At 39.7% G+C, this 12,052-nt stretch overlaps 1 protein-coding gene across 4 annotated transcripts in view; it reads left to right on the top strand.

The window, feature by feature from the left end:
* The window catches only part of LOC111862331, a 58,500-nt gene extending 46,911 nt beyond the window's left edge, over window positions 1-11,589 (top strand). For all 4 annotated transcript variants that reach the window (XM_023847629.2, XM_023847630.2, XM_023847627.2 and 1 more), the window contains 6 exons: window positions 142-259; window positions 1,408-1,636; window positions 2,831-3,015; window positions 4,089-4,319; window positions 4,402-4,593; window positions 6,627-11,589. In XM_023847629.2, the coding sequence (XP_023703397.1) occupies window positions 142-259; window positions 1,408-1,636; window positions 2,831-3,015; window positions 4,089-4,319; window positions 4,402-4,593; window positions 6,627-7,573 (1,902 nt within the window). In that variant the 3' untranslated portion in view covers window positions 7,574-11,589. The remainder of the gene's footprint in view (window positions 1-141; window positions 260-1,407; window positions 1,637-2,830; window positions 3,016-4,088; window positions 4,320-4,401; window positions 4,594-6,626) is intronic.
* Window positions 11,590-12,052: the final 463 nt, after the last annotated feature.

Genomic DNA, 12,052 nt, shown 5'->3' with positions numbered 1-12,052 from the left:
TATTGTACTGCACACCCCTATTTACCTAGAAGCCCACAGGCCAGGCACCATGAAACCCGGTAAAAATTATATAATTTAGAGGCGCGCACATGTGTGTGTGTGCATGCGTGAATTAATGCAGAAGTTGTTTTTTTATTACAGAAACACCAGAGAAAGACAATTGCTCGCAGATGCAATAAGTGTGTCATGTGGTTTGTCCACAAGGGCATCCTCAAAGAGCACCAGATTAAGGACCACAGCAGCTTCAAAGGTGTTCCAGGTACATTTATTTCTAGCCTTTCTACCTAGGCATGCAAATTTCTTGGTACAGAATAAGAAGTCAAGAAATATCAGTTGTTTTATATCGGCCTAAAATTGGTCACTTGCCATAAGGAACAACACCGAGAATCTTTGAAAATGAAATGATCTGCAGAATAGTTGAACCTACTGGAGAGGAAGCAATTGGAAGATAGATGAAATTACATAACATGAAGCTTCATAATGTATTTTCTTCACATAATTTTATTAGGGTGATGAGATGAAGGAGAAGAATGTGACTGGAACATTTAATATACATGGAAGAGGCAATAAAAGCATATAGCGTTTTAGTTGGAATTCCTTAAGCCGAAAAAGACCACTTGGTGAACTGGACTAGATAAAATTGGCTGAGTATTGGATATACTAGCATGGTCTTATGAAATCTAATGGACTGTCATATTCCATGAAAGGTGATTGGCAACTGAGTAACCGAGTTGCACAGTAGTAATTCGTATTCCTTGTATGAACATTTGTAATGGTACTTCATGGCAGTGGTGTACTGATGTGGTATCATACATCCAGATTATTTTATAAAGAATGTCTGCTAAGTTCACCAATGTGGTGACTGATTAGACTGTGATAGGTGTTCTTGGTGTGGACCCCAGTGGGATCACACATTATGTTCTGTAGCATATACTGCTTAATATAGGATAATGGTGGAAAGGCGGAAGGAAAGAGACCACTAGGCAGACCAAGATATAGACGGATAATATTAAAATGGATCTTAGAGAGATGGGATGGAGTGGTATGGACTGGATTGATCTCGCTTAGGATAGGGACCAGTGGGGGGCTCTTGTTAACGTGGTAATGAACTGTCAGGTTCCATAAAATATTGGGAAATTCTTGAGTAGTTGCACAACTGACAGCTTCTCAAGAAGGGCTCTGCTCCTTGAAGTTAGTTAACATAGGCTTCTTAGAGCTTTGTCCTTTAGTAAGTATGTTCACATATTTATGTGCATATTATTAAAATGGAGAGGAAACACAATTATGCATAACCTTTTCTGCTGATATACTTGTATGTATATAAATTTAGATTTATCCACGTCTTAAAATGTGCTACATGGGTTAAGCAAAATAAGGATAGGTATCTACACATTGTGGTTATTGCAGGAGTGAAACCGTATGTGAACCCGAGAGGGGTGGATGTGATGATGCCATTGCCACCAACATCCCAACTGTCCCGAGGCCCACTCACACAGAAGAAACAGCCAGACAGGATGAAATCATCATCAAATTTTGCCAACAAAATGTTTGAACCACCTCTGGCAATATATGGTGTGCCGTCAGGCTCCACTTGTTGTGAGTGTGAGGGAGAGTTCCTTGGAGAAGATCACTTCCCGTATGTATCGTGCCTCGCCAGTTGCTTATGCACTGATGTTTTGAAAACTTCTGTTCCTTGCTTCAGCAGGGCCAAAATACTCCTTATGTGCAGCTGATAGATAACATTAGCTTTCAGTGTGTGGCTATGTCATACGCTGAAACTTTTGGTAGCATTCAAAGCGAAAAGTATTCTTGTAGTTGCATGTACGAGTGTCAGTCAAAAAGTTCCTGGAATGGTGGTATAGCACTCTTAATGGTAGGACATACGGCAGCGCTTACCCAATCACCTTCAAAGTAGGACCCTTGTGTGCACACACTCATTTGCTCTATCGATCCTGCCATTGTTGGAAGCAGTGGTGGAAGGCTTCTTTTGGACTCTTCCGGAGCTCAGCCGTCGCATTTGATTTGATGTCCTCCATGGTTGTGAAATGTGTCTCCTGGAGGCTCATTTTTGGAGTAGGGACAGCCAAAAGTCACTTGGAGCAAGATTGGATAGTACGGTGGTTGAGTGATGACAGGAATGTTTTTCTCAGCGAGGAATTGCTGCACAACGAGCGATGTGTGGCACAGTGCGTTATCGTGATGCAGAAACCACTGTCCCTGCCACTTGTGCTGCTTCCCTCGAACCACACTGCACAACCTCTGCAAAACTTGCACGTAGAAATGGCCAGTAACAGAACTGTCTTGCTCCAACTCCGTGATTGTCATTCTTCGATCACATAGAATCAGTTGTCACACTTTTCCAATCATTTCTTCGGTTCTGGATGTTGAAGGTCTCCCGGTGCACTGGTCATTTAACGTCTCCTGTCCATTCTTAAGCCGGAAAAACCAGTTGTAAACTGCGGATTTCTTTAGTGCAGTGTCACTGTAAACTTGCTGCAGGGCCGATAGCGTCTCTGAAGCAGATATTCCCAGTGTGCAGATGAACCTGATGTTCACACACTGTTCAAATTGCAACATTGTGCCGAATGACCAACACTCACGTCTAATTCAAACGGAAGAGTAATGACACTGCACACTGAAACCTGTCCAGACCTGTTGCGTGTGCAAGCAGACATGCTGAGCTTCCCACCACAACAGTGTGTGTGCTGTCCTATCGCTTGTTCTCCATCTGCTAGGGAATTCCAGGAACTTTTTGACTGCCTTACATAAATGTGATGTAGCAAACTGTCATTTTCAGGAAGGTAAGATGATTGATGTTTGTGGTTCACAGAGGCTACTTAACGTGCTCAAGGTGTCGTTTTGCAACATGCTGCAGCAAAGCCATGATGGAGCATATTGTGGTGTTCCATGAATCGGGTAAAAGCACGCCTGAGTTTACACTAGGGCAAATAGTGCAGCTTCCAGCAGAAATGTTCTGTGTGTGTGGGTACAAAACTTCTAGCGGCAATAGGCTAGGTAAGTTTTATTGTGGTAATATTTTCAGAGCACTGGACTTCCACAGCTGGTTCAGAAGTAATGTATTGTTACAGGATGGAGTGTGACTATAGATGGGTCTGGGTTTGATGTCTTGATTTATTGCACACTTTGATACAATATGTGACTACACTTTACAGTTCACAGTCACACAAAGACTAAGGTTCTCAGTCACGGTCTTCACTGCTTTGTGTGGTAGTGGCTTCCAGTGGTGGATGTTCACCTTCCTCTGGGTTCTTGAACTGTCCCCAGCTTCTGCAACTGTCAGCTGACTGTCTGCAGACCCACTCTTGACAGGCTGGCTGGCTGGCTGGCTGACTGGTTGGCTGTCTGTCTGTCTGTCTGTCTCTAGACTGCCTGTCTTGCTTCCCAACTCGTCTGTTTTATGTAGCCCCGGCACAGGCCTTGTAGAAAACACCTTTTTCTGTTGCATTCATGTCTGTTGGGGCAGCCACATGATCACTAAGGAACCATAACCTAGTAATGGCCATTTACAATTGTGTTAATGGCTATCAGTTTGACAGTGACAGTGAATTGAAGAAGGCTGTGCATATGANCCATCCCCACCATTAGCCCGGATAATCGAGAGTTGACTGTACATGGCTTGCCACATAGCCAAAAACAGTTTTTCCCTGTATAAATATACTTGTGCCTTGTTGAACCAATGGTATTTAAAAACGGGGACCATATTGGAAAGTGATGCATTTGTGAGTTGCATTTCACAATCATGTTAATTTTAATACATTGTGGATATTTTCTGACTTATTTTCATCACAGAAGGGCAAGCCTTTGCCTTTTATATATAAGAATAAATAATTATTCTGCTTATTAGAAAATTAAATTTTTTTAACAAGTTAATTTGAATTTTCTTGTCACGTGTTTGTATTCAGTTTCATAAAATAAACGTTTTCAATCTGTCCATGTTTATTCATGTATCTCTGAAGGATTATGTTGTGGGTACTGTAATTCCTGTCATACTATGAAATTGGTAGTTTCTGTCTGAACATTCTATGGTATTAGGCAGACATTTACAGTGTACAGTGTTATTCTTGCAGCAAATCATTTGGCAAAGTGTGAGCGAAAGAGTGCGTACCCCTCTCCAGCCAAAGCAAAGGCTGCAACCATCCAGTCAGCTTCCTTCCCACCACTGGTCACATTAGACGATGCTGACAATGCTAGTGAAGATCCCAGTGATCGCTGGCTCAAGGCCTTTGTTCCAAGTCGCAAGGAGGAGCCTGGGGAGGGCAGTAAGGATGCACCAGACAAAAAGCAAGCTCCTCAGCCCGGTGAGTGGAAGAAATTTGTTACATAATCAAATATGATTATGTTAAGTACCAAGTGATTTATGTATCTTATTGTTTATTGTAGAGGGTGGAGACCCCCCAAGTATGCTTAACATACTGGGTCTAGTACGCAAACCTTCAACAGACGAATCGAGTCTTGATCGTGCCCCATCTGACAGTGAAGGACTGCCCGAGGGCAAAGCAGAGCAACCACAGCTGGCAGCAAGCTCAGAACTACCAGATCAAGAAAACAGTGAGGTTCCTTCACCAGGGACAAGTGAGTGCTGCTTGTTCAAAGTCTTAAGTTATGTTTTGTAAACAGTCCTCAAAAACCACATTCTGTATGCAGAAGTGTGCACAACATGAAGTATTTATTTTTGTAAGTTTTACAGAAGAGACATTACCAGGTGACATGATAGCCTGTCTCCAGGTTAAGATTCAGATTTAAGATCCACCCAGTATGAAACAGGAGTTACAAGCACTTAGCCATAACACTCGATAAAATATTAGAATTCTGCTATTCTTGTACTGCTCCAGAAACCAGGTTGTCTCTTCATCATTGATGTACTCCATTACATCACTAGAAAGTTGCTGGGTTCTATTTTCGGCATATGCCAGTGATGGTTGCTCTTTTCCTCTTCCTAGTGGACTGATTAGTGCCATCACTCCATGTCTTTGTATAAGTTCCATCCAGGGATACTACCCAGTGCAAAATCTCTAAATTGATACTTTTGAAGTACATAATGAGAAACATAATATGACTGCAAACATTGTAGTGGGGCCGCTCGAAAACTTGTTGCCTGTAAATTAATAAGAATCCAGGACACTACATTCAACATAATTATTAACTATATTGCCTGATTTATTATTCTCACTTCAGAAAACACACTGACATCTCAACAGGGCAATGCATATACAGCTAATAGTTCGGTCATAAATTTCATGAACACTCATCTGTTGTCAGATTTCCTAAAATTGAAGAGAATCTTGTGTAACAAGCCCCAGAGTTTCTTTTCCACCATGGAAATTTATGTCAGTATCCCTGATGTCTGCCATAATGCTCTTCGCAGTCACCGATTCAGCTGTGCAAATATATTACGTATTATAGTATGTTACTGGTTTTAACATTTTTCATTAGTTCGTTACTGAGGTTGACTCTGCCCTTGGACTTTGTACTGTATGAATGTGGACAGTGTTAGTGGGTCACCTCTGAAGGTGGAGGCAGCATGTATCTCCGAAATGTTAGCAACATCGGCCAGAGCTACGTTGTGCAAAGACCCAGGAGCGAATTCAACATAGTATTGTTTTAATAGGTACTATAATATAAGAAAACTTCTTCCAAATTATATTTCTTATTTAAATTTTGATTATTTATTATAACAGTGCCTGCTGAGAAAACAGTTTTTTTTTATCTTATGAATTACAGTTGTTCAGTGTGGCCCTCACTATTGATTTGCCAGTTTTTAAAACTGCACATGGACATCCCAGTATTGCTGTATGCAGTAAAGTCAATGATTATTATTGATTTTTAAATTGTAAGAAAGAATGAACATCTTTCATTGCCTTCATGAACGGAGTTTTTCTTATAGAATGTCTTTTTGACATGACAGGTATTTCATGCTAATCTCTACTTAACACAAATGACCAGCTATAAATGTGAAACGTTCTTAGAAAATTTTGTTATTGTGGTGTTTTAATATTTGGTAAATACTGAAACTTAAGATTTTATGCTTAACAGTAGAAATTTATTAAAATGCCTTTTAAAAAGAGAGCATAACGCATATAAATTTACTTCAATGTAGGAACTGTTTTCTAGCAGCTAAAAACTTTTCATCTTTCCAAAGAATGTCTGCCCGCTGAGATGCTCACAGACAATTATTCTGCTGATGTCACAATAACAGGAGAAAGAAAGTGTGTTATATTTATGACAAATTAACAGATATAGCATACACTCTGTTCTTTCTTCTGTGCTAACTTTATTATAGATGTGCTTTTGGGGAATTTCTTTGTCATAAGGCAGCATATGACAACATTATATGCAGATATAAATATGTTCAAGATTTCTTGAAAGGTGGCATTAGATTATGCAACCTATAAATAGTGGCCCCTATGACTGTGCTACAGGATACCTTGTTCAGTATGCAGGACATTTCTTCCATAAGTTTGTCTACGTACAGTATGACATGTCCTGTCTTGTGGCCTGATTCAAGAATATAGGAACTCCATTGATTTGGGGCAGTGGTGCACTTACATGCATGTGTTCACAGACATATGTGCTTTGTTTGAAATAATTGTACCCTTTGTTTTTAGGTAAAAATGGAGAGAAAGTTGCAGAAGGAGAGGAAAAGATGGAAGTAGATGAAGCAGAAGCTGGCAATGATCAGCCAGTAGCTCTGGCAAACATAGATGACAGTACTACTGAAGAGGCATTACCAGACGACAAGGAACCTGCAGAGCAGATGGTACTGGATGACAGTGCGACTGCAGAGGAGATTTCAGGTGACATAGGCCCTGCAGAGGAAACGTCACCAGGTGATGTGGCCCCTGTAGGGGAGATTTCATCAGGTGACATTGTCCCTGCAGAGGAGAATTTACCAGATGACATGGCCCCTGCAGGGGAGCACTCATCAAGTGACATTGTTCCTGCAGATGAGACTTCACCAGATGATAATGTCCCTGAAGAGGAGACTTCACCAGATGAAAATGCCCCTATAGATGAGACTTCACTAGGTGACAGGACATCTCCAGTAGAGACAGAAGAGAACTGTCAGGCATCTGAGGTGGGGGACAACAGACCATCATCCCAATCGAGTGCAGCAGCAGACAGCAGATTGTCCTCTCAGGAAGCAGAGGCCAGGATTCCATCTCCTGTGGAAGGTAGTGAGATCAAATGTTTACATCCCCCCGATGATACCGAAGAAAGTGTAGCTTCGCCCTCGTGCAATGAGAATGAATCATCTGACATCGTCAGAGACTCCAGTGAACTTTGTCAGGAGAGTGAGCAGGCTGGTGACAGAGAAATAAGATCGTCAGTCAGTGAAACTGAAGCAGCATACACGGATGAGAGAGCTGCCATCTCCCCTGTTAATAATGAAGTGCCCCCATTGTCAGGGGACAAGCTTGCAAGTACTCTTGTAGAAAGTACAGATACATCTTTAGCAGGAAACATAGTTCCTTTACTAGAGGAAAAGGCTGGGCCATTATCTGAGCAAAATAAAGGAGAGATTGAAAATATATCCACCAGTGCTTCTGAATGAAGAGTTTCCATTTGCTTTTGAAAATAGTGTAAGTCACAGTAGGTGGCACAGAATTGCAACTGGACTTGTGCTGCTTGTTACTGCCACCTTACTGCAGGAATCTTTACCTAGTTTTTAAGTGTTTATATTACCATCACAAGTTTTTTAGTGTATTGACATGTTGGTATTAGATTTATGTTGATACAAATGTATACATGTAAGGGAATGTGTGAATATATGACGTGATAGATGTTTAAAAGATTTTAATTTTGCATTTGATGTAAGTTGGTGCTGTACTAGTGAGGAAGCTGGAGTGCTGCATGTAATGAAATATCCCCTCAACACTTAACTCAGTTTGTCTTTTACACAGTTTATATAGATGTTCAGTACAAGGGAACCAATGATACGCACATAGCTAGTACTATAATAACATAAGGGATTGTTCTGTTTGGAGTCGTTTGTGTCATACTGAAACATTTTAGATATTGCATACGTTTGTGCCTAATTCCCATGAAAACAAAAATTTAAATGTTAATATAACTTCCAGCAGATGATGTGCAAGGTGAAGGTATTTTCGTGATGCAGTGCAAGTTGATTTAGGGTAAAGTGAATAAAATGTGTTTCGTCTTGTAAATCATCATCGTTGTAAATGGATATGAAGTGATAACGGGAAAGAATGTTTTATCTGCTGCAGAAAGGGAATCGGAGTTTACATCATACTGTGGACACTTTATGGAAATACGTTTGGTATAATGTTTTGTTGTGCCTGTTACAATCTCTTGCATATGCCATTATAGGATATCTGCCCACTGATAGTATTAATGTCATGTAAAGTAAAATGTAAAACAGGCGAGATGAAAACACCAGGCATAAATAAAAGGAAAACAAGCAAGATGAAAATACCAGACATAATTTGAACATGAATGACACATTGTTCATAATGTTATAAGTCCTGTTGTAATTTATATTTAATCTCAAGCATTGTGAGCTCATGACTGACCAGTGTGATTCTAAAGTTTTACGTATCTTTATATATCCTCTATGCTTGCTCTGTCTAATGTATTTAGTGTATGATTGTGAATTTGATATACTGTCCATAGATCTGCTATTGAAGTTCAGTGGCTGTAACTTAGTTGTAGATAAGGTATTAGAGTTTTTTGCAGCTTTAGGTTTTCTCTGAAATGAATGCTACCCGAGTTGTAAAAGATGTATATTTAGTGAAAAGAGAATTCATTCACTTTACACATTTTGTTGAGGTTTTTGGTCAAAGTAGTCTGCTTTATTTTTTTATGCTACTCTGTGGCTAGAAAGCGAAGATGTTTCAGTAAGCTGAGTGGCTGCAGGCTGAACAACCCAGGCATAATTCCTGATAGAGGGAAGAGATTTTCTTCTTACTGTCATATCCAGACTGGCAGTAAACCCAACCCAGCCTCATGTTCACTGGTTCATGGGGCCTCTGTTTCAGGAGGTAAATTGACTGAGTAAGAAGCTGACCACTTTATCTACTGCCAGTTTTAAAAATTCATGGAGCTTTGAAATACTTCATGGTGTGGTACTTGGCACAGGGACAACTTTCCAGATATACAAGTGTATTGTGAAAGTTTTGTACCACTTGTAAATACTGTCAGAAGTTTGACCTAAAGCACTAGACTTTTGCAGCAGTCCACAGTATGATTAATTCAAAATGTTCTAAATTTCCCTCCTTGAATGCACCCTCCCCAGTGATGTAAAACACCTATGCTGCTCTGAAGTGGGGAGGCAGTTTTTTCGTTATACTGTTAAGACCAAAATTACCCTAGGGCCTGGGTCTTTTGCTGTGGGTACTGCAGATTTTTTATGTTAAGGCAGAAAGATTTGAGTTTGAGGTCCCACGTGTATCTGTATGTGTATGATGGGTTTCTTTGAAAGAAAATGTGTCTTGTTTATGCTCGTTATCAGCTGACCTGAAACTTCCATTTCACAAGGTTATGTGACAAGATAATTGATATAACTTCAGTAGAAGTCTGATGTAATGAATACAACCTGCTTTGAGAAGTCTGTTTAATGAACATTTCTTTATGCACCACCAGTTTAATCATAATAAGCATGCAATATTTTAAGCCATTAGGGCTGAGGATTTTGGGTACATCAAAACATGCTGGGGCTGGGTTCATTTCTGGAAAAATCAGTGCTTAGTGAAAAAATATTTCACTCCCACCACAGATATTACTAATGCAGAAGTAGGTTACTGAGGCAGTCTATGATATGACTTCAAACCAGGCATCGCCTTCATCTCAAGAAAGACTGAAATAATGTTCCATCCAGACATATGGGAATGTTTCCTGAGCTGAAGCTGTTGGGTTAATGAGAATACTGTTCCGTAATTTCAACTGTAACAGATCATTTTCTCTCCTTTCAAGATTTATGTAAAGATATGTTTTGACGACTTGGTTCGGCTGTTAATTTCTGATCTTCATAAGTTGAATATGCACCACTGACATCATTGCAGTATGTGTCTAATCATAGCATGGATGGAGGCCTCTCAGTCTATGCATGGGAGAGTAACTCAGTGTATCAGACAAAAATAAAACATTCAAATAATTTTGACTTGTCTTCACAGAAATTAATGGTCTGATGTGGACGTACCATTCACCACCTTGTGGAATTGATTGTTCTATCCCCTAATAGATTCAGAAACAGTATTCCATTCCTTTCAGTGGAGTCACATACATGGGTGATTTTACTAGGTTTGAATGCGCAGCAACAGGTGAAGTAGGTCAGTTTGCTGCTGGCTTTGTGTGTTGCTGTTTCAAGCGTAGGAAGAAATTATACTCTGTGGGTTGAAAGTTACCCCTGACCCCAATAATTTTGCTCCATACTTTCGTTTTGACCCTGGTTCTGGACAGGCATCAGAGTTGGCACAGAATGAGTTTCAGTGAATGAAACTTGAGTCATGGGTAGACTGAACTAATTCTGTATAAACAAAGCCAAATTAACTGTAAAGTATCAAAAGGAACTACTTTGAACAGAATCTCCATGAAAGGTGCTCAGTGTCTCAGCTAAAGAAAAATATGACCGTGATCAAATCAACCAATTTCTTCATATGCTTTTAAAGATGTAAATGGTCAGGCCATTGATGCTACTCTTAATGTGTGCCTTATATCACATGAAACATCTTCATATAAATAGGGACTTGCAGACATTCATCACTTTTAATTTGTGCCTGCCAATCTCTAATTACTTCCATTTGCAAAGCAGAAGCACACCAACTGTGTGCCACCTTATTTCTTTCGGGAATAATATTGAATCCACAGTAGTTGCCTCCTGATGTATGCAGACCTGGTTATAAAGTAAGATGTACCTATGTAGGTTTGGTGTTATTTTTGTTAACAAAAATTATGAAGAAACAGTGCTCCTGTGGAGAAACACCACAAGTGGAGATACTGGGTTCATTCATAAATACAACACAATTCAGCACTAGCTCACAGAGTCACCGTGTTTCTTCAATACTCAGTACAGTACAAATGACAGCCATTATTGTGTTCATATTATTACAAGTGAGAATAAGCACTGTTCTTAAATTTGCATGATTTTTTTTTCTTTCCTCTGTTGACTTCTAATTCATCACTTGTTTGCACAATTTATCTGTTTCAGAATAATTATAAAAACTCCAGCTTTTTCACTGGTTACATTGAGATAACCACAGACACTAGTTTAATTTCTGATCAGTTTATACATTTCCATATTTCCATGTTCTAAACTTCCTCTGAAAAGTATTTGATTAGTGTCAGTTTTTCATGACATTATGAATTCTCATTATATCAGACTTCTACTTGTAGTAATTTTTCTTCAGTATGTTCTCATTTCACTGCCATTTGACAGGTGCATTTACACTAAGAATTTGTATTTTGTGTCATAATTAAAGTCAGGAAAGAACAGTGCTGGTGAGTCAGTTGAGTTGTAAGGTAGTATTCGTTAGCATTATTTGTATTCCATGTTGCGTTGCATGATCAGACTCAAAATTTGGAAATAAAGAGAGAGAATGTATAAATGTTTAATTGATTCATTTAATTCATATGGCTACCTTAATAAGTAATGGAATAATTCCTGAGTTTTTGTACATCTTTGAGAAGTTCAAATATTTGAGACTTGCTGTCATGCAGAACTGACTATCAACTGGCAACTTTGTCCTTTGCTTGTAATATCTTGACGTGGACTACACAGAAAACATCCAATTTCCAATAGTAACTATTCTTGCATACGAAGGGGGACCCAAAAATAACTGGAACCGACCTGTTGCACGCGCATGCTTTGTAGTTACGAGTTGTGCTGCTAGGTGGTGTTAGCTGGGGGTCTCCCGCGACTGTTAGTGAGCTGGCGTCAGTATGAGTTAAGTGGTTTGTCTGTGATGCTCTGTTGTGTGCGTTCCTGTTTCAACCCTTTGGCAATTAGTGAGATGGCCGACCAGAAGGAACAGAGTGTGCGTGAAATTTTTCTTTCTGTTAGGGAAAACTGTAGCCG

Source organism: Cryptotermes secundus, unplaced genomic scaffold, assembly GCF_002891405.2.
Source record: "Cryptotermes secundus unplaced genomic scaffold, Csec_1.0 scaffold408, whole genome shotgun sequence".
Classification (NCBI taxonomy): domain Eukaryota; kingdom Metazoa; phylum Arthropoda; class Insecta; order Blattodea; family Kalotermitidae; genus Cryptotermes; species Cryptotermes secundus.
The sequence above is the reverse complement of the archived record's forward strand: the minus strand, read 5'-3'. Positions and strand labels throughout refer to the sequence as shown.